The 22,694-nt window shown below is 33.0% G+C and overlaps 1 protein-coding gene across 2 annotated transcripts in view; it reads left to right on the top strand.

Moving 5' to 3' along the window:
* Positions 1-22,694, top strand: part of LOC114659240 (myosin-7-like) — a 53,991-nt gene that overhangs the window by 11,689 nt on the left and 19,608 nt on the right. For both annotated transcript variants that reach the window (XM_051933279.1, XM_051933280.1), the window contains exons 7-29: positions 3,549-3,576; positions 3,923-4,019; positions 6,217-6,237; positions 7,249-7,341; positions 8,452-8,515; positions 10,170-10,268; positions 10,588-10,691; positions 12,536-12,674; positions 13,032-13,150; positions 13,999-14,148; positions 14,229-14,399; positions 14,631-14,810; positions 15,261-15,393; positions 15,649-15,722; positions 16,612-16,699; positions 17,174-17,291; positions 19,007-19,130; positions 19,430-19,566; positions 20,819-21,074; positions 21,353-21,595; positions 21,825-22,001; positions 22,140-22,285; positions 22,488-22,578. In XM_051933279.1, coding sequence (XP_051789239.1) covers positions 3,549-3,576; positions 3,923-4,019; positions 6,217-6,237; positions 7,249-7,341; positions 8,452-8,515; positions 10,170-10,268; positions 10,588-10,691; positions 12,536-12,674; positions 13,032-13,150; positions 13,999-14,148; positions 14,229-14,399; positions 14,631-14,810; positions 15,261-15,393; positions 15,649-15,722; positions 16,612-16,699; positions 17,174-17,291; positions 19,007-19,130; positions 19,430-19,566; positions 20,819-21,074; positions 21,353-21,595; positions 21,825-22,001; positions 22,140-22,285; positions 22,488-22,578 — 2,852 coding nt within the window. The remainder of the gene's footprint in view (positions 1-3,548; positions 3,577-3,922; positions 4,020-6,216; positions 6,238-7,248; positions 7,342-8,451; positions 8,516-10,169; positions 10,269-10,587; positions 10,692-12,535; positions 12,675-13,031; positions 13,151-13,998; positions 14,149-14,228; positions 14,400-14,630; positions 14,811-15,260; positions 15,394-15,648; positions 15,723-16,611; positions 16,700-17,173; positions 17,292-19,006; positions 19,131-19,429; positions 19,567-20,818; positions 21,075-21,352; positions 21,596-21,824; positions 22,002-22,139; positions 22,286-22,487; positions 22,579-22,694) is intronic.

The raw sequence follows: 22,694 nt of genomic DNA on the forward strand, positions 1-22,694 counted from the left end.
TTATTTTTAAAAGTAAAAATGATACTTGTTTTCCATTGAATATTTACTGTGTTAATTGATGTTGTGTGTATAGCTGAATGTCTCTTCACTCTGATCATGAGAACCCAAAGCAGATTTAGTCAGTAAAGAGGTTGTTTTTGTACAGCTTAAAATATTTATTATTTAACATTGTCCTTTTCTGTTTTATAATTTGGTTTTCCTATAATTCTACTAAAATATTTTTTTTACTTCAAGACAGACATAACCATGCCTAACACCATGATACATACTTCCTGTTGATCTTAGGGCTAAGTGAACCTGCATGACTTAATTATAAAGATCATGAATTTAATTAAAAAGCTTGTTTTGACATCTGGCTTGTAGTTCTTACATGTGCACGTGAAGAAAAATGAAAGTTATTTTCAGTTTCCAGAAATTTTAGAGCACTCAAAGATCTTTTAAGTTTCAGACTTTTTATATTACATATTAGGAACCACAAATAAAGACAGTGCAATTGCAAACAAGAGGGTCCATCAAAGCATGAGGTGTAGTGTTTGAACAGAGGTTATAGTTTAATCATGAGGTAACACCTTATATTGCTGAACATAAAGGTTTAATAAGTCTGCATATTACTCTCTTTGCCCTTCATGTGATTATTTAAACCATGATGAGGATGCTAACAGATTAACTTGGGAGTGCTCGATTGAAACATTTTCTTTCCTAATTTATCGTTTATTTCAAGGAATACAGGTTCATGTCTCCAAAGCATTTTTGTCAAGTACTATGGTCAAAGTTTCTTGTATTATGGCCTCCATTTCCCAGTACAGTATATTAATTCTGTTTTATTCTCAAGTCACTTTAAAAGTTTTTAACTGGCTTTTGCAAATTTTGTTAGCTGTTTTTTTTAAGAAATGCATCTCTTATCCATGTTAACTTGTAAATTTGTTCTCGGTTAATAATTCTGAACCCTTTTCAGGTGACAATTTGGTACATACTCAGTATATTTAACCATTAGAACTGGGCTTGTAATAGCCGTAGATCAGCAGACACAGGACAGATACCATACTACTATTTTGGTTTGTCACCTATAAAATATATAATATAATACAATATAATTTTATTTTCATATTATAATTTTCATTTGGTGTTGGAAGTTTACAAATGAGGGAACCCCACTATGATTAAAAAAGAAAAACTCCACTTTTCACAAAATACATTGTTTGCAGTTATTGTTTATTTTCTAAAAAATTTGGGATTCCATTATTTGTAAGTTTTCCCTTACTGTTCTGACTAAGAAAAATAGCTAATTTAAAGTAAACTTTACATTGTTTTTCTATCCTTCCAACCAAGTGGATATTCCATGAATTATAGCTCTCTCTTTGTCTATATCATCGCATGCTTTTTGTCTCTGTTGCCCATTTCATTCATTGTTCACTGTTTATTCTCTCTGAATTATTTGATTCCATTATTTGTAAAATTTTTCTTACCATTAAGTTGTTTTGCTGATTCTTAGTAAATTTGACATTGTTTTTTCATCTATGAATTATTTTCATATTCTGTGAAAGGTAGTTCTGCCTTGTTCATTTAGGGGGTTTGTTGGCTATAGATAATACATAGATTAATTGATATTTCAGCCTGACCTATATAGTTTTAAAACAATTCAGCAATAAAAGTCTGTAAGTAAAACAATATATACCATGCTAAAATGTATTCAAATTTAATTTGTTTTCCCACTAAAAGTTACTTTTCAGCAAATAAATAAAAAAAACATTTCAGGAAATACATAAGTTTTAGTCTTACAATTATTTACATGTTTTACATATTTTAATATATTTCAGCAAATAGAAGGTGGCTGCAACTGTGGTGGCTCAGTGAATACTATAGATCACTGCAAAATGTCTTGTCAATCATCATTCTGCATGTGGTATTTGATTCCATACTGCATGGCTGACAAAGTGCCAGAGTCATAACACAGATCTGATGTTAAACGCAAAGTTCCACACAGATTTTTATTTGAAGACGTATTTAGGGCTTTAATCTCAGTATTAAACATGGTACTGTTTTACATAGTAGGATCCAAGATTTATACCAACAGATAATTTCAAATAAATACTTTAGTAACTAAATGGGCATACAACAGTAGTCACCTTCATCAAATTTATAAAATTGTGTTTTTGTTATAACTTGAATTAAGTCCTACTCCTTGCTAAGACAGACTGACTGTACTGCTAAGAGGTAGAAAAGTGGCCAGTCACTATGGCAAAGAATGATGGGTCACAAGATAAATAATTTGGCAACAGAGTCTCAAGCATACCCTCTTCTTCTTTTTTTGGCTGCTCCCATTAGGGGTTGCCACAGTGGATCATCTTCTTCCATATCTTTCTGTCCTCTGCATCTTGTGCTGTTACACCCATCACCTGCATGTCCTCTCTCACCACATCCATAAACCTTCTCTTAGGCCTTCCTCTTTTTCTCTTGCCTGGCAGCTCTATCCTTAGCATCCTTCTCCCAATATACTCAGCATCTCTCCTCTGCACATGTCCAAACCAACACAATCTCTCCTCTCTGACTTTGTCTCATAACCGTCCAACCTGAGCTGACCCTCTAATGCACTCATTTCTAATCCTGTCCATCCTTGTCACACCCAATGCAAATCTTACTATCTTTAACTCTGCCACCTCCAGCTCTGTCTCCTGCTTTCTGGTCAGTGCCACCGTCTCCAACCCATATAACATAGCTGGTCTTACTACCGTCCTGTAGACCTTCCCTTTCACTCTTGCTGATATCCGTCTGTCACAAATTACTCCTGACACTCTTCTCCACCCATTCCACCATGCCTGCACTCTTTTTTTCACCTGTCTTCCACAATTCCCATTACTCTGTACTGTTGATCCCAAGTATTTAAACTCATCCACCTTCGCCAACTCTACTCCTTGCATCCTCACCATTCCACTGACCTCCCTCTCACTTACACACATGTATTCTGTCTTGTTCCTACTGACCTTCATTCCTCTCCTCTCTAGAGCATATCTCCACCTCTCCAGGGTCCTCCTCAACCTGCTCCCTACAGATCACAATGTCATCAGCAAACATCATAGTCCACGGGGACTCCTGTCTAATCTCGTTTGTCAACCTGTCCATCACCATTGCAAATAAGAAAGGGCTCAGAGCCGATCCCTGATGTAATCCCACCTCTACCTTGAATGCTTCTGTCACTCCTACCGCAGACCTCACCACAGTCACACTTCCCTCATACATATCCTGTACAACTCTTATGTACTTCTCTGCCACTCCCGACTTCCTCATACAATACCACAGTTTCCTCTCGAGGCAACCTGTCATATGCTTTCTCCAGGTCCACAAAGACGCAGTGCAACTCCTTCTGGCCTCCTCTATACTTCTCTATCAACACCCTCAGAGTCTCAAGCATACCCTATAACATAAATAACAAAGTATTTGGAATTCTGAACTTCCAAAATTTAGGAAACAGCCACATAGGTCACAGGTTCTTCTTATAGAAGAAAAAGTATAATCATAACACTAACAAATGCTCTGTTTTATATTTACAGATCGGGAGAACCAGTCTATGCTTATTACGTAAGTATGTCATTTTCATGAAAAAGTCATACAATTTTTTCAGTTTTGCATTTTGTATTCAAGTTAAAAATGTTATTGTTACACAATTTAAAGTATGCAAGATTTTTATGTGCAGATAAATGCACAGTTAAAAACCTTTTTCCAAGACATTTTTATTTTTAATTTTCTTTAGAAAGATCTTCTTTAAATTATAAAATTTTGTGATCTTTTCTTTTTTTCTTGCAGTTTTTTTTTTCTTTCTGCAACCTTCTTAACATGTCTTTTTCATGTGTGTGTCTGGTTTTAGGCACTAGCTGGATTAGTATTTTGTTTCTTTTTTCTGTATTTTTTTTTCTGCCACTCCTAGCGGAGAATCCGGTGCTGGCAAAACTGTAAACACAAAACGTGTTATTCAGTATTTTGCCATTGTGGCTGCCCTTGGTGATGCATCCAGCAAAAAAGGAGTAAGACCAATACTTACAAACACTTTACTTTTTCCAAACCCTTTTTGGCTCTTCCACTGTTTTCTCTTTTGAATTTTTCTATTTTTTTTTATAAAGTAGGGCTTGAAAAATTACAGCTACTCCAATTGAATATACAATATTTAATACCAATAGGCAATTTGGAAATACTAATGTACATTTTTAAAGCAATAAAGAATCTATAATGTTCATAACATAATTAAATTAAGCAATTTTAGAATATTTTCATTAGTGGAAAGAAAGAAGGAATTTTAATTGCAGAAAGAATGTGCCTTGAGAAACTGAAATAAGCATACCTAGTAAAATGATTCTTAATTCTGCAAATATTATGCAGTTACAGCATTAAACAGTCTGACTACAATCACTTATTTTAATCTTCACATACTAGTTACAATTTCCTCTACAAGAAATTTGTTTTACTCTTCCTGTAGTATAATGACAGTAAATCTACTTACATGGAAATGTTGAAATCGGTAGACCCTATTTCAAACAAAACAAAATGAATTAGTCATTTGCATAGCATGTTAATATTTTTCTTTATTTAAAAGAATATTATATTATTATAATTTTATGAGACTAAAGCTCAATTTTATGGAAAAAAACCAACACAGTTAGTCTCTAGGGCCATCCTTGAGGAACACTACTTAGAATGCATGAAAGAACTGCTGTATTAAATGGCAGTTTAAAATTTTCAGCAATACCTCCAGTAAACAAGAAATGTAACATTAAACATGATTAACGGATAGCAAGAAACTCTGATCAGATAGTAATCTGATACTTTATAAAGAAATGAAAACACAGCTTAATTGAAAGCTCTTGGCCAAATACATCAACAGTTTCCTGCAATCCCAGTATCATTTCAACTTTTGCATTATTTACAGGGGTCATTATTATGATAATGATATTAAAATTGTGGGTGTTTCAAAATAAATCTACATTTTGAAGGCTTTGATTTTACTTTAAACTACACAGTATTTACATCTGCTTGTAAACATTGAAAGAGATGTTTGCATCAAGCCTGGATGTGTTGATCCAATACATTGGAAATATTGTGTAGGCTAAAGAAGACCTAAAAATACAAGTTTTTGCACATCTTGGTGCAGCTGTGCATTTCTTATGTTTCAAGCCCTACATAAGCAAAGCTTTTCCTTTTCCCTGAATTTAATCAACACTTTTTAATTATTATTATTTTTTTTTTTTTACTTTTTCCTCTTCTTTCAGCAGTTGTACCTCACATACCACGTTTGTTTTTCCTCTCCTATTTTTCCTCAGTTTTTGAAAACTTCCTTTCCTTAACTTGCTCTAAGCAATTTACACCTTGCTATTGTACCTTATCTTTTTCTTATTATCCTACTTACCATACTTTTTAAGATACAATTACATTAATCTTCAAAATTTACAATGTATAAAATGTTGAAAAAATTGAGAAAAATAACTGATTTATCTTTTAACTTAGCTTCACAATAATCTTAAGTATGGAAATGTTGCATCATAGTTAAATTTAGCCTTCAATGCCACACCTCTTTAAAAATGTTAACCTTTTGTCAAGTACATCTTTAATTTATGTGTTGTTTCCTCTTACTCTTCTTCCATTTAAACAGTATATATTTAGCTGTAGATCACAGTTTGCTCAGTGAGAAATTACAATAAAGAAATTATACAGCTTGTTTTTAATGCACTTGATGTCTTAGTTTTCTTTAAGATTAAATATACAGTACTGCCTAGTATTTAATTTGAGTATGCACTGAGTGAAAGCTGAAATAATGATCAGATCATACCTTGCATGATTTTTTGTTTTATGTCAGAATTTTCAATGTTATGGTGCTTTTATATACATCGTTAGTCTTTTGAATGATGCATAGGAACAATCATGGCAGTATAAACTATAATGTATTTATCTTTCATTCTCATAGCTTTGAGAGAATATTATGATTTGGAATTCTCTTGTACTTTTCCATTTCCAATATTTATTTTCAACTAAATTTCATCAAACATGTAGTTTGGTTAAAGATAAATGCCAGACACAATTTTAGTTTGCTGTACCAAATAAATCAGTTATTTCTCTTAAAAATTTAGCAAGAACAAAGTATTTAACTTTATTTTTATGAAAAATATATTTTGGTCAATCTTTTAAAGTATTAATAAAATTTGTTTTACTATACTTCTTTTTTCTGTATAGGGACCTGCCACCAAAACAGGAGTAAGTATACATTTAATTTTTTATTGCATTTCAAAACACTTAGTAACGCACAATTTAGTCAAAGATACCCATATGCGAGTAGTACAGCAATACAACTATTGTATTTTAAAGAACCTTTTTACCATAAACAGAACTATATTGCAATTAAATGGCCAATGTGATGCCTCATATACTGTTTATTAATGTGTATATGTACTGTATATATCTACTATTTAATAAAACACTAAGGTCTGTGTGTGTGTGTGTGTGTGTGTCCGGTTCCTCAGAGCAGTCTGATTAGTCAGTTTATTTTTGGTGTGATAGGTTAGTTTAGCTTTGGTGACATGATTGAAAGACAAAGCAGAAGACACACAAGAAGTAAAAGCGTAGGACACATGCTGAGAGTCGTCTTCAAAGATGGGAAGTACTGTATAATAGTCGCCCTTTATTTTTATTAGGAGACAAGCAAGGCACCTCAAAATGACACAGTCTGAGAAGCATGCTTTGTGGGTGTGCGATCAAGGAAGGGAGCACAATATTATAATGTGTAGTAATATCAAAATGTAAACATATTTTAAAGATGAAATTAATTTTAAATGCTTTGTGCTACTGCGGTGGGTTGGCACCCTGCCTGGGATTGGTTCCTGCCTTGTGCCCTGTGTTGGCCGGGATTGGCTCCAGCAGACCCCCGTGACCCTGTGTTTGGATTCAGTGGGTTGGAAAATGGATGGATGGATGCTTTGTGCTATTTTTGTTTTAGTTGCTAGTGTCTATATTGTTTTTGTTTTAAGGCAGTTAAATATAACACATTATTGAGTTACTTTAAAAGGCTACTGTACTAAAACAGAATCTATGTGAATTTCACAGCGAAGAAGGTAGCTCTTTTGGAATTTGTCTTTTCTTTAGATGAGACAATGCTTTAAAACAATCCTATTTAATTTAAAAGCACTTTAATTTTCATCTACTTTAGCTAATTTAAAATGTGACTAATTATATTTTTACTGTTAAAAAACATCTTTATTACATCTTAAGGGAACATTAGAAGATCAAATTATTGAAGCAAACCCTGCTATGGAAGCATTTGGGAATGCTAAGACTCTAAGGAATGACAACTCTTCCCGTTTTGTAAGTTTCAATATTAAGACATTATAATGTTACACAATATTAATTAAATAAGACCTCTTTGTTGCAGTGCTTTGCTTTCATTTTGACAAAAATGTATATTTAAATAGCATAAACATAAAGTGAATTCCACTTTTATGGAATTCTTAGTTAATCTATAATCTTTTACAGTTTATTACAAGTATATATATCCACAAAACACTGCTAATAATGATCCAGTATTCAGAGTACCGTAATAGCAGAATTGACATGCGTCGGAAATTACTGGTGGCATGAGTTGATTGCAGGAGGTTCTACATATTAAGAGTCAGATGACGTGATGTATTAGATGAGGTAATGGTAATTAGAAAATGTATAAAAGCAAATGAATTGTTTAATTAATTGCTCATTCCATGGACTGAGACATTCATCCATAACTCTGCGAAGATAAAGAAATGTTTTGCGTTCTCATTAGGGCACCATGACTGTCTTCTTTGAAAACAGAGGCAAGTTTTTTTCCACTACACTTATTATTTAGATATTTTATTGAAAAATGGAAGAATAAAAACAATAACTTCACTGCTGTCTAATAGATAGATAGATAGATAGATAGATAGATAGATAGATAGATAGATAGATAGATAGATAGATAGATAGATAGATAGATAGATAGATAGATAGATACTTTATTAAAATGAACATCCTGGGTTTGAATTCTGTGCCTTGTCCATGTTAGGTATTGTAACTTGATGATTTCAAATAGGCATTGAATGCATGAGTGGGCCCTGTGATTACCTCCCACTCCTGGGATAGGTTTTGGAACCCTCCATGTCCTCACATGACCCTGACTTGGATTAAATATAGTGGAGGTTTATATTATCTGGTTTTAACTAATATTTCAAAGCAAAAAAAAGAAACTCAAAAGAATTTTTAATAAACCTGAAAGTGAAAAAAGAGTCTTAAAGTAAATGAGAAAAAAATTAAATATCACTGGTTTGTTCACGAAGATATAAAAGGAACTACATTTGACTAGTATTTAGATTTAGAGTATATGTATTATAATAATACTATTAACATTCACATCCTTGGAATTCACTGATTTTGTTTAAATAATATGTTTATTTTTTACTGTAGGGCAAATTTATCAGAATCCATTTTGGCCCCACTGGGAAACTGGCTTCTTCTGATATTGATATTTGTGAGTATAAGTTTTGCCTTCATGAGCTCATGCCTTCTCCCTCTTCTATCGAGAATCTAGAAGAACACAAAGTATGGACTGTTAATTACAGTCTAATGAAATGAAATATTTATACTGTTATTAACTGCAATTATTCTGCTAGCTTGATTTTGGTAATACTGTATCCCTAAAATATGATTTACTAAACTAAATATTTAAAGGTTAATGATTGCAAAACGATGCAAACCCTTATGTTGTATTAAACTTCTCAAAGCTTCTTAGCATCACTAATGTCAAACAAATATCAAACAAGGCTGCTGAACAGAGTTCAGGAGATATTTTGGCCATTTATTTTTTATAGAATTGTTTCATTTCATTTAAATTTCAGAAATGGCTTAAATGGCCATAGATCATGCCCTAGAATTTTAATAGGACTGAGTTCAAGACTTGATCTTTGAATAATGTGCAAGTTCCTCTTTTAAATCACTCCATTCTTAATTTATTTCTGCATTTACTTTTTTCCCAACTTTTTTCAGCCTCAGTTCACATACACATGTCCTAATATTCTCATCAAGAATTTCCTGGCAAAACCTAGGAATTCATCATTTACCTAATTATTGCAAGCAATCCAGATCCTAACACAGTAATTAGCAAACCTCCCATGTTTCACAGCTGGGATAAGATTTAATATTGCTAGTCACAGTAATGAACTAATCAAATGATCTACTGTATTGTACTTCTTTAATTGCTTCCAAATGAATGATATGCATTGTAGGAAACATTGGTGTAGTAAATTAAATACATTGTAAAGATATAAACAAGGTTTTTATTATTGTGACAGATAAAGGTCAGATCAGCTTTTAAAAGCCATTAATGTATGAATCCAGAAAAATCCTTTTATTACAATTATATGTCTCTTAAGTCTGTGTCAAGATATGTGTATTTTTATTACCTATTCATTTTGGTGCTGTGTTTTAATAAGATAATAAAAGAATTTTTATAATATGCATCCTATTTATGTGACTTATTGCTATGCTTGTTTACTTTATTGTAAGTGAAACAACTGACCTAGTAGCATATATGCCACATAAAATAAAAAATAATTTAATAGATTTTTTATAGTGAGTTTTATGACAGTTATCTATGTCAAATGTATATCATTAAAGTATTACGACTCCTCCTTAGACATGACATATATTCAATCACTGTAGGTGTGTGGTGTTGTATACCAAAGATACAGGTGGTAGTTTAGATGGTAATTGTAACTTGTCTATAAGTGTAAGGGTGTAGATAAATATACCTGGCAATAGATTTTGTTTTGTGCCAGACTATTCTAAGATAGATTCTGCCTGCTTACAGGTTTTGGAAATAAATGGATGAATTAATCATATCATGATCACTGATATGGAATAATAATATGCAGTAACAATTAATAATGTTTCCTTGACAATTTTTAAAATTGTATATTGTTCAATTTTGTGAAACAAAAATAAGCAGTGTTTAATAGAAAACACCATTTGGTTGTTGCAAGACCAATTCAGTTTTTTCAGTGAGACATTCTATAATAAAATAAATAAATAATCAATACAAAATATTTCATTACAACTGGAAAATATAAAAATCATAATAGAAACAAGGTGATTTTGCTCAATTAACTTTTTTTTTCCTATTCAAGATCTACTGGAAAAATCCAGGGTAATCTTTCAACAGCCGGGAGAGAGGAGTTACCATATTTATTATCAAATTCTCTCTCAGAAGAAGCCAGAACTTCAAGGTAAAAAATAAAATAAAAATTTTGTCATTGCACGATGACAGTACCTCAAAACAAATGAAAGTGTAATACAAATGAATGCTTCCATTTTTTTAATATGTCAGACTGGATACACAAATGGTCAATTTTCTGAGCACACATCACTATCATAAAGTAGAATTTCTTATATCTTTTCTATTAAAATTGAAAGTACCTAACCTGTTGCTAACATATGCTGCTGTATAAGTGGACAATACATGTAAGTTACAATCTAAATAACTTTAAAAAAAGTCAACAGCAATACATACATAAAATGATTGAATATTTTTTTTTCCTTTTGTAGACATGCTGCTGGTGTCCAATAATCCTTTCGACTATCACTTCTGTTCACAAGGTGTCACCACTGTGGACAATCTAGATGATGGAGAGGAGCTCATGGCAACTGATGTATATATGCTGTTTGTTGTTGTGATATCTTAGTTTTTCCATTTTACTTAGTGTTTTGTTTTGGTAGAGTAATATATATATATATATTGCTCTACTTTCCACTATTGTATTATTAATATGTAGCCTTAGAATGCCTAATTTCACATATTTACCACTGTTTATAAGGTACTATTGTATATAACTTATCCCCACCTTCCCTTCTATATCTATAACCTCAGGCAATTAGATGTAGTAAAAAGACAAGCAGAAGTTAAGTTACACATAAAATAATGTATTACTGATAATATTCATAAATAATAACAAAATGCAAAGTATATTTGAATATTGGCAACCATACAACCTGATTAAATGGTGATATGTAGTTCAGGTGGCACACAGTCTTGTAGTTACTTAAATGTCTCTAGTTAAGGCATCATTGGTGCTCAGCTTTCAGCCACATGTCTGTTCAAAATGGCCGCTGAGCTGTGCTCTTCATTGTGTTGTCTTCATCATCAGGTTTAGCAAGAGAGATGCTTCTTTCAGATGTTGGTTAGTAAGAGAGAGAGAGTGTGAGGTTAAACACATACATTTATAGATGTTCTGTCCAACCCCTAGAGCCAATAGGACATCATGGCACTTAAAGGCCTCTGAGACAAGCCAATTCCAAACAGCCTTACCTCAGACCAATGGGGGAATAGAACATCTAAACACCTGCCCCCAAACCATATGTTAAGGTACACCTTAGCCTATTTGCGGGGGTAGAAATGACTTTAGCAAAGAAACACTTGGCAAACTGGTTTAAAACACATCCCCCAAATCCTGTCGTAAAATTCAAAAAGACCCATTCCTAAGGGGGAGGGTAAACACTAAATTACATTCCTTTGCCTAAATTAGAAATAAAGACATGCAAAACATTTATCAAGTTATATGTAAAATCTCACATCACAACACTTAGCATGTCTAATACTACATTTCTTTTCTGCTCAAATATGAAGGAAGTGTTCTTCACCACTATCTATCTCAAAGCTATGCTTTATCCACCAACATCTGAAATATGTGAAGGACTTTTTGTCTGTCACTGACATTTTAATGGTTCAGACAGTAAGCATCATTAGACATGCAGTACGACTTATTTCTAAGACCACTGATGAAATAACATTGTAGCTTTTCATACACTGTAAAAGCTCCACCACTGAATAGTTATTTGCCTCTGTCCAATGGATATTCATCACAGCAACAGTGCAACAATTAAGAGAATTTTCTGAATATTTCTCAGACTTATTCAGAACAATTAATTTAGTTGCATAGCCCTATTCTGTCTTTTGGAGATTCTAATTTTAATTTTTTAATTTAGGATCCCATACTTAACATAACAGTAAAATTCAGTATCATATTGTAAATATGTTCTTCATATTTTTTGAAATAAGTCAGATATTTTGTTGGCACAATAGTGCAGGGCTTAATATAACTTTCTCACAGCTCCTGTGTCCAATGTGTATTATTTCCATCTCTAGTCATTGTGTTTATTGAGTCTGAATGTCTTCCAGCTATTTACGTAGGTTTTTCTGGTTTATTTATTTATTTTTTTCAGATACTCTGATTTTCCCAATCTCAAAGATATGTTGTTAGGTTATATTATCAGAATTGGTCCAGTATGAGTGTATGTGTGTTTGAAAATACCCAGAAATTGACTGATTTTGCTTGCACTAGTTGCTCTCAGAATAATCTTTAGAACCCTCTCAACCATTCAATAGAAAAAATTCAGGATTAGGATGAATCAACAAATCTGGATTTTTTTTAACTTTATATGCAATGTGATCGGAACCCTATTATAAAACACTTCATTTCTTTGTACTTTCTTATAGCATGCCATGGACATACTTGGATTCTCACCAGAAGAAAAATATGGCTGCTATAAAATAGTTGGTGCCATAATGCACTTTGGGAACATGAAGTTTAAGCAGAAGCAACGTGAAGAGCAGGCAGAAACAGATGGCACTGAAAGTCAGTAAAATAAAAAATGATCTTTTACTCTTTAATCTAGGCACATATGCATGCAGTGTCCCTTTCATACAACAAATCAGGTGTAAATATGAGATGCCTACAAAATATTTAATAAACTTTAGGTTTTTTGGTTGATTGTGACTGTTAGGAGATTTTTTCTTGAAAATAATTGTATTTAATTTTTTTTATTTGCATCATATAACAAATTAGCCTTAGGTAGTTGGTGATATTTATTGAGTATTACTTAAATATTTTAATAGCTCATTTGTGAAAACAAGCTAATAAAAACTTTTTGTGTGGCATTAGTTATATGAAGGTTGATGACTAACAGTTTTTTGAATCTGTGTCTTGTTCTAGGTGCTGACAAAGCTGCTTACTTAATGGGGTTGAGCTCAGCTGACCTCATTAAAGGTCTGCTTCACCCACGTGTCAAAGTAGGCAACGAATACGTCGTTAAAGGTCAAAATGTAGAACAGGTAGTTTGTTATCCTTAATATCTTTAAAATAAATTTTGTCATGACCCATGATTCATGTAAAGCACAATCAGACAATGAAATTAGCAAAACATTGTTGCAATTTTTAAATAGAGAAACAAGACTTTAAAACTGACACCAGACCAGAAACAGGTGGAAACATTAAACAATGGTCCAAAATACATTTATATAGGTTTTAAATTTACCAAAATGTTTTAATTAAATGACTTAATTTGGAAGGCTGAACACTTTAGACCTTTGAAAATCCATAAAATAATACAGTTAAAAATGTGTTTAAGAAAATTTCATTTTTCAGTGCACTAATAAACCATTTGTTTTGCACTGAACATAATGGCCTGGTAATTTCATGAGTATTAAATAAATATAATATACAAACAGAAAAAAACTTCAAGTAATGCAAAAATTATTAAATGAATTGCAGCATGAAAGTGATTATGTCTGTTGTGGACACTATAAAATCTTCTTGTTGTTACAAAAAAGGGGGTTAACTGCATTTTTAAAACATTCTTAAAATGTGCTATCAAATGATGTTCTAATTGTGGGTTTGTAACTGGTCTAGTGCTAGTGCCTAGTGTGAAAAGCATTAACATTTTTGATGTCCTAATTTTTATTTTGTTTGTTGAAATCCGTATTATTTTGCTTGATTGTTAGTTGCTCAATACTTTGTTAAGATGCCCATTTGTTAAAAGTTCTTTTCTTAACATTTTCTTTTGCTAAGTGAGTCTTTGCTTCAGTCTATTATTTATCATGTTAATGTTTTATTGATTACATTCAGGGAAATCCTTGTGTTTTTTATCTTAGTAAAGCTGGTTTTCCTTTTCGTGGATTAGGTAGTTTATGCAGTAGGAGCTCTTGCCAAAGCTACATATGATCGTATGTTTAAATGGCTAGTAAGCCGAATCAACAAGACCCTATATACATCACTTCCAAGACAATTCTTTATTGGAGTACTGGACATTGCAGGCTTTGAGATTTTTGATGTGAGTAAACTATACTATACTTTGAGAAGGCTGCTTTTAATTTCTGAATTATATAAATAATTATATTTTCATTCTTACAGTATAACAGCTTTGAACAGCTTTGTATCAACTTCACCAATGAAAAACTGCAACAGTTTTTCAATCATCACATGTTCGTCCTGGAACAGGAGGAATACAAAAAGGAAGGCATTGACTGGGTCTTCATTGACTTTGGTTTGGATTTGCAAGCTTGCATTGATCTTATTGAAAAGGTACAGAAGTTCCAGCATAGACTGTAATTTATATATGTGTATATTTTTGATTTGATTTTGATTTGATATACTTTGTTAATCCCAGAGAGGAACATATCTTTTTGCATGACCTTTGGTAACAGTAAAGTAAAAATAAAAAAGTTTAGTTTTTTACTTTAATTTAACCCCTTTATTGGAGTTCTTAGCAAAACATGAATGCATAATAAACTGACAAGTTCTATGATGTTTCAGCCTTTAGGTATTCTCTCAATTTTGGAGGAAGAATGCATGTTTCCTAAAGCCTCAGATAGCAGTTTTAAGGCAAAGCTATATGATAACCACCTTGGGAAGTCAGCAAACTTTCAAAAGCCAAGACCTGATAAGAAACGAAAATATGAAGCACACTTTGAACTTGTTCATTATGCTGGTGTAGTAAGTATTCCTAATCATTATTGCATAAATAGCAATCCTTTTTTTCTAGTGTGGGCTACATTGTCATAAATATTTTTACAGTGATGTGTATTGAATATGTGATATAGCTGGTTCACTCCATGTTTCCTTAGGACATCAAGTCTCCATTATCGTTCTCAATAAGATTACACCAAGTATTAGATCTGGCTGTTTCCAATATGTGTTTCTGTCCTTTTCAGGAACCACATTCACTTGTTTTAGTTTGTGGTTAATTTGTTTGGGAGTAGAAATTATGTTTAGGTCAAACAAAGCTAAACAGATTTCTTATAATTTTTTTTGTACAGTTAGGTTTGGTCATATTACTTAGGAGCGTAAAAAGTATTATACAGTATGAGCATATGAGTATATGATAGTGCATGTTTGATTATAAGGTAACATCATATATAACAGGCCATACTTTTTTTTTTCCAGGTACCCTATAACATAGTTGGATGGCTGGATAAGAACAAGGACCCACTGAATGAAACAGTCGTTGCGTTGTTTCAGAAATCAGCTAACAAGTTGTTAGCCTCCTTATATGAAAATTATGTTGGATCTGATTCTGGTATGTTAGTTATTTTGAACAGCTTTAAATGCTAAAAACAACGACATTTCTAAACAATGCCAGCAAATGTCTTGAAAAATGTTGTAAAAATGGTCTATAATTTTAAAATGATCTGTAAGTTTGCACTTAATCATTGCCTGATAGTTTATTCAGTAATGTCCTACAGACAGATTTCTGTAATTCAAGCAGGGACATTTCTAAAGGCAAATATTTAAAAATATGCTTCTCATGTTTTATCTATCTTTGTAATAACAGACCAGCCTAAATCAGGTGTCAAGGAGAAACGCAAGAAGGCAGCCTCTTTTCAGACTGTGTCACAGCTTCATAAGGTAATGCGTTTCCACTGCATAGAGAGGCAGATATTTTTTCAGTCTTCAGTCAGTGCTATAAATTGCTGTTTTTATCTATAAAACATACTCACTTTAAAATATTTCATTGCAATTTAGCATGCTGTGCTCACTCTTTTCATAAAATAACCAAGAGACAAACAGCTTTCTTTCTTCTGAAATTTGCTGAGTACTCAAAGCCTTTTCAAGTGCAGTGTTTGATAAACAGGAAAAAAAATAAATCTGCATTGAACATCAGTTTATAATAAACGTATCAGTTCACCTATGTTAGTTATTGTACTCTTGTAGTTTTATTCTCTGACACTATGGCTTTACCCGATGATGAGGTGGAAGCAGTTAAGACTTGCAGTGATGTTTAGATAAATTAATGCATGAACATCACTTTAAGTCTGTGCTAACTCCATCCTCAAAATCGTCACATTAATTGAAAATGGTAATAATAATATAACCGGTAAGTAGGCAGGTGACAAAAATTTCCATACAAAATTATTTGTGTTGTTAATGTTAATTTAGTTAGCTTGTGAAAGTAGTATCTTTTACGGTTTATTAAATTTAACTCAAATTAACACCTGTAGTATGTCTGAAGGAGGTTTGTGGAAATGTATTACTTTTTATGGCACAGCCAGAGAGCAGAGCATTCATTATAATAATTGCTGGGGTTAGTTACCCTTTATGGGAAGTCAAAAGGTCCATAACGAGAAAAGAAAATTCACTCCTTTAGACAATTGACCACCATAAATCCATGTAGTATATCATCCTAAAAATTCAGCTAAATACAGATGAGATGTGTCTGAAGGTTTTATCAAAGACATATGATTAAGAAAAGGAACACATGAAATGTAAAACTTAGTATGACTGTTTCTCTCTTCAGGAAAACCTGAACAAGCTGATGACAAATCTTCGAGCAACCCAACCCCACTTTGTCCGTTGCATTATCCCTAATGAAACCAAGACACCAGGTTAGATTTCATTGACTGTCATTCAATGTTTTGAACAGCCATTGGTATCTTTGAGCAAATGGAAATAAATTGCCTATTGAAAGATTTAAGTTGTTAAATGTATTGTACTGTCACATTAGTCTAAATAATTTGTTTTCATCATTTGCTACTTGAATACTTGTTTCAAAGTTAGATTTAGACTCTTACATATGACTCAAAATGTCAAGAAATTACAGAATCCTGGGTTATAGGGTATACACACCATTTAGCCAAACAACGTTGATCACCATGGGGATTCAGCACCTATAAAGTTTTGAAACAGCATGTTTCTGTGGAAATGTTAATAGTTTCTTTACTTCAGAATTAAAAGAGGATTGACAGTATATATTGTAAAACACTTTGAGAATTCGCAACTGACAAAAATATTTGGGTTATCTTTTATGAATACCCTTTCTGTATAACTAAATATCATTTGATACCCCACAATTTATTAAGGTGCCATGGACCCTTTCCTTGTACTGCACCAGCTTCGCTGTAATGGGGTGTTGGAAGGAATTCGCATTTGCCGTAAGGGCTTCCCGAACAGGATCCTTTATGCCGACTTCAAGCAGAGGTAAGATGACTTATACAACAGAGTGCCTGAAGTAGACTTAAATCTCAAGGTTTGGTTCCTGTCTTTCTCCAGCTCCTAGCAACAATGTGGAAAAAGCAGGTTCAAAAAATAGAAAGAAGGAGGTTAAAGTTACTGAACTTTATGCAACTTTCTCTATTGCATACACAATGAACAAAAATGATGTGCCAAAAGATGTACTTGCAATGATTTTATGTTTATTCATTGGCCAAGCAAACCCTCTTACACAAATATCTGATATAATAGTGCCACTGGGTCAAAATTTCAGAAGACAAAGTTTGAATCCTGGCCCTATCACTGTCTGTGGGTGTGGGTTTTCTTTGGATACACCATTTTCTTACCGATATCCCAAAGAACTGCATGTCTGGTTGTATAGCATCATTAACTATAGAACGAGTGAGTTTATGAGTTTGCCTTACAATGGACAATTGCAGATGTTTCCTGGATAGGTGGAGGCTCCCTGTGACCCCCAAGTGGAATTAGTAGGTTCAGAAAATATTAATACAAATATAATGTTCTTTTTTATATTAATACACATATGATGACTGTACTAGCTTTGTATCTGGTATACACTGAAATTTAGTGTATAAATATAATTAATTGCTTTATTTTATTCTGCTTTTCCTGTTAACAGTAACAGTGGCAAAATGCTACGCTGATGTGACCCAGTCACACTATACTTACCTAATTTATCCAGTTGTTCATAACGATTTCACAGACACTGCTATGCCATTCAAGAGATATATCTTCTCTTGAGTCTGTTCTGGTTCTTTGACCATTTGGCTCCTTCTGGTACACCCCTCATGGGTGGTGCATGGGGCACCCCAGTTACATAATTAGCATGAAATTAACCATAAATAGAAAATGCATATAGTAGATAAAGAATGTTGATGATGACAAACTATTATGTTTAATATGCTACCAGTGACACATTTACTGATATAAACATTAATGTATTTGGCACAGTACATTTATTTTATAAAAATATTCAGCATATATATTTAAACTATGTAAATGACTTAAAACAAATGCAAAGCATCATTAACTAATTACAAAGTGGTGAACCAGATAATGCCAGCTGCATAATTAAGGTTTTCAATGGTATATGCTTGTATCACTTGGAAAAATTAATTTTAAGCTCCCGATGAACAACCTAGTAATTTCTGAAAGTGTTCTCCAGATCTATGTAAGATAATTTTATTTTGTGTAGACTGATTTTCAGACAGCACTGTTAAAGTATAAACTACAGTTGAAAATGACCATCCATAATCCAAAATTGTACCTAACCATCTACTACATGAACACTGAGATGACAGCTTGCAGACTCCATTGCAGTCCTTTACTACTATGCTTTCCCTGTCCCAGTATGGGCTGTATGAATTTCCAGTTTCCATACACAGGCCAAAGATATGTAGTTAGGCTGATTGGAAAATCTGTCTTCACTTTATTTAACTATGCTCATTGATCTCCTGTTATTCAGTCCAAAGCTGAACATTGCATTGTGCCATTCAGGATAGGTTCAGATACTGATCTACGTGATCATAAATTCATGTCTATATTTTTACATTTTTTTAAAGTTAAAATGCTGTGTATTTCCATTTACTTGTTTATTCTTTTTCTAAAACATTGTTCACTTCATGGTTACAAGAACAAACACATTGTGTATCATATTTTAATTAGTTCATTATCTCTTACAGATATCGCATCTTGAATCCTAGTGCAATTCCAGATGATAAATTTGTGGACAGTAGGAAAGCCACAGAGAAGCTTTTGGGTTCTCTGGATATTGACCATACGCAGTATAAATTTGGGCACACCAAGGTAACATATGTGTACTGTGGACTACTAGCTATAAAGTAATAGGTTAATATCTTTTTTGTTTCATCTAAAGTATTTTTTTGTTTGTTTGTTTTTAGTAAACCTGTAAACCTATTGTTGCCTCCTATACTGTAATTAACTTTTTGCATACACTTCACAATGATAAAATATAATCAAACATTTATAAATTATATTCTCTATAAGTGTAATTACTATTGTTTCTTGGGTCATCTTTGAAAACTAAACAAAAATATATAACACAAGGGGCCTTAACAAGACACATTTAAATTACTGCAATACAGGTATTCTTCAAAGCTGGCTTGCTGGGTTTGCTGGAAGAGATGCGGGATGAACGTCTTGCAAAAATTCTGACAATGATCCAGGCTAGAAGCAGGGGTCGTCTCATGAGAATAGAGTACCAGAAGATGATTGAAAGGAGGTCAGCATTTTACTTAAATGTATATTTTCTATAACCTAGAATACAGTATGCATTTCAAAGTTGCCCCCAGTCTTCATGTACCCAAAGAAGTTAAAGTGGAGAACACTTTAATTTCACAAGATTTACTGAAGTAGAGGACTCAAAGATCTTGTTTAAACATTGGTTTAAACCTGGGGAGTTGCTGTAACATGTGGATGTATTGGTACTGTGAAATAGGGAGGTGCTTCAAAATAACTTAAACAGTGGCATAATGATAAAGATTCCTTCTTTTCTTTGAAAAACTTTACTATGAGGAAAATAATATATATGCCCAAGATAGGAGCAACATATTTTATCAGTAATTTTAAGAGCATTGGGATGTTGCAGTGGTTAGCACTGCTATTTCATTGATACAGAATCTTGAGATCAAATTGCAGTTTGCGCACTGTCCACATGGAACTTGCATGTTTTTCTTGTAGCTTAATTGGTTTTGTGTGGAAGCTCTTTTTTATATCCCAAAAACATGAGGTTTATATTAATTGCAAATGTAATTTGGCTAAGTGACTGTACACTCGTGGCCAAAAGTTTTGAGAATGACACAAGTATTGGTTTTCACAAAGTTTCCTGCTTCAGTGTTTGTAAATCTTTTTTTCAGATGTTTCTGTGGTATACTGAAGTATAATTGCAAGCATTTCATAAGTTTCAAAAGCTTTTATTGACAATTACATTATGTTTATACAAAGTGTCAATATTTGCAGTGTTGGTCCTTCTTTTTCAAGACCTCTGCAATTCCCAACTTCTCCCAACCATCCAAGAACAGTTAGGTGACGAACAATGCCTTTTCCAGCATGATGGAGCACCGTGCCATAAGGCAAAAGTGATAACTAAGTGACTTTTTGCATATACTTAATGTAATTGTCAATAAAAGCCTTTGAAACTTATGAAATGCTTGTAATTATACTTCAGTATACCATAGAAACATCTGACAAAACGATCTAAAAACAATGAAGCAGAAAACTTTGTGAAAAGCAACACTTGTGTCATTCTCAAAACCTTTGGCCATGACAGATTGTGCCCTGAAATGGATGGGTTGTCTTTCAATGATGAATCCTGCCTTGATCCTGATGCTGCCAAGAGTAGGCTCTAGCATGCTGTAATCATACATTGCAATAAATTACTTCAGAAAAAAATAATAATTGAGTTATTTTATGCAATACATGTTTGCATGTTCTGTTCTATTTTCATATGCATGTCTATTTTTAATGGAATGCAGAGAAGCTCTGATGATAATTCAGTGGAATATTAGAGCATTCAATGCTGTGAAGCACTGGCCCTGGATGAAGCTCTTTTTCAAGATTAAGCCTCTGCTTAAGAGTGCGGAGACAGAAAAGGAAATGGCCACTATGAAGGAGGAATTCCTGAAGTTGAAGGAAGCACTGGAGAAATCAGAAGCTAAAAGAAAAGAACTTGAGGAGAAGCAAGTCAGCTTGATCCAAGAGAAGAATGATCTGTCTCTTCAGCTGCAGGCTGTGAGCTATTTTAAATTCATACAAAGCTAATACTACATAGTTTTGGTAATGGAACACACAGTGCAAATGAATAAAGATAAATATGACATGTATTTTCAGTTTTAATATAATCATTATATTAAATGAAATTACTTTCTGAACTTGTTTTTTTTTTTTTTTTTCAATTTTTGCAGTTTAGTATAATAAATGCTATATGTTGCCCATGTGGAATTATTAATTTCCTTATAAAGGACAGTCCACTTGATTTAATTTTCTCCATCATATTAACCATCTACCAGGAGCAAGACAACCTTGCTGATGCAGAGGATCGCTGTGACCTGCTGATAAAAGCAAAAATCCAACTAGAAGCCAAAGTGAAGGAGCTCACAGAGCGCCTAGAGGATGAAGAAGAAATGAACTCAGATCTTACTACTAAGAAACGCAAGTTGGAAGATGAGTGTGCTGAACTTAAGAAAGACATTGATGACCTAGAGATCACCCTGGCCAAAGTGGAAAAAGAAAAGCATGCCACAGAAAACAAGGTAAGTATAATTTAATCTCTTATACTGTAGATTGAATTTAGGAACTTTCCACTCCACTTGTCAGAATTTCAGCCAGGACTTTATTATGCAGTGCTCTTATTATAATTGTTGCTGGAACGTGAATTGGGTTAAAAGGGTTTTAGAATGTAATGTAATTTTACTTATGTTTTGTTAATTACATATAAACTTGGAAATCATAAAGGCATCTTTTCATTCCCCAACCTCCTAGGTTAAAAACTTAATTGAAGAGATGGCAGCACTGGATGAGATCATTGCTAAGCTTACCAAGGAGAAGAAGGCACTCCAAGAGGCCCACCAACAAGCTTTAGATGATCTACAAGCTGAAGAAGATAAGGTCAACACACTCACCAAGGCAAAAGCAAAGCTGGAGCAGCAGGTTGATGATGTGAGTTACACTACAGCAAAAACAGTCCAGTTTATTATATTTTCTAGAGTCCTTTAAAGCTATTTACTAAACTGCTTCACTATGGAAGCAACATTCCTTTAAACACTTCTAAAAATGTGTGATGTATTATCCCAATAGTTGGAAGGCTCTTTAGAACAAGAAAAGAAAATTAGAATGGACTTAGAACGGGCAAAACGCAAACTTGAAGGAGATCTAAAACTAACACAAGAATCTGTCATGGATCTTGAGAATGACAAGCAGCAACTTGAGGAAAAACTAAAAAAGTGAGTATCAAAAGAAAAGGAAGATAATTGTAAAGCATCCAACAAGAAGAGTGACAGTGGAGTATGTTCTTATTAAAAATTATGACTTTAGTTATAGTTATAACCTTCTTCTTTCAGCATATCCTATTAAAAGATTACAAGGAACATATTTTGCATATTAAAGAAATGAGCCATTCCTTGAAATTGTTTTCTTCATTTGTAGAAAGGACTTTGAGATGAATCAGCTAAGTTCAAAGGTGGAGGATGAACAAGCACTTGTTGCCCAGCTTCAGAAAAAAATAAAGGAATTGCAAGTAAGTAAAACATATTAATAGGACACTGGATTTGTAAAACTTGAAGGTTTGTCCTATGACCACATTTTCTGGCCATCTTTAGAAAAGTGCATGTGTGTGCTGTTGAACTAATGTAT

This window comes from Erpetoichthys calabaricus, chromosome 10 (genome assembly GCF_900747795.2).
Source record: "Erpetoichthys calabaricus chromosome 10, fErpCal1.3, whole genome shotgun sequence".
Taxonomy (NCBI): Eukaryota; Metazoa; Chordata; class Cladistia; order Polypteriformes; family Polypteridae; genus Erpetoichthys; species Erpetoichthys calabaricus.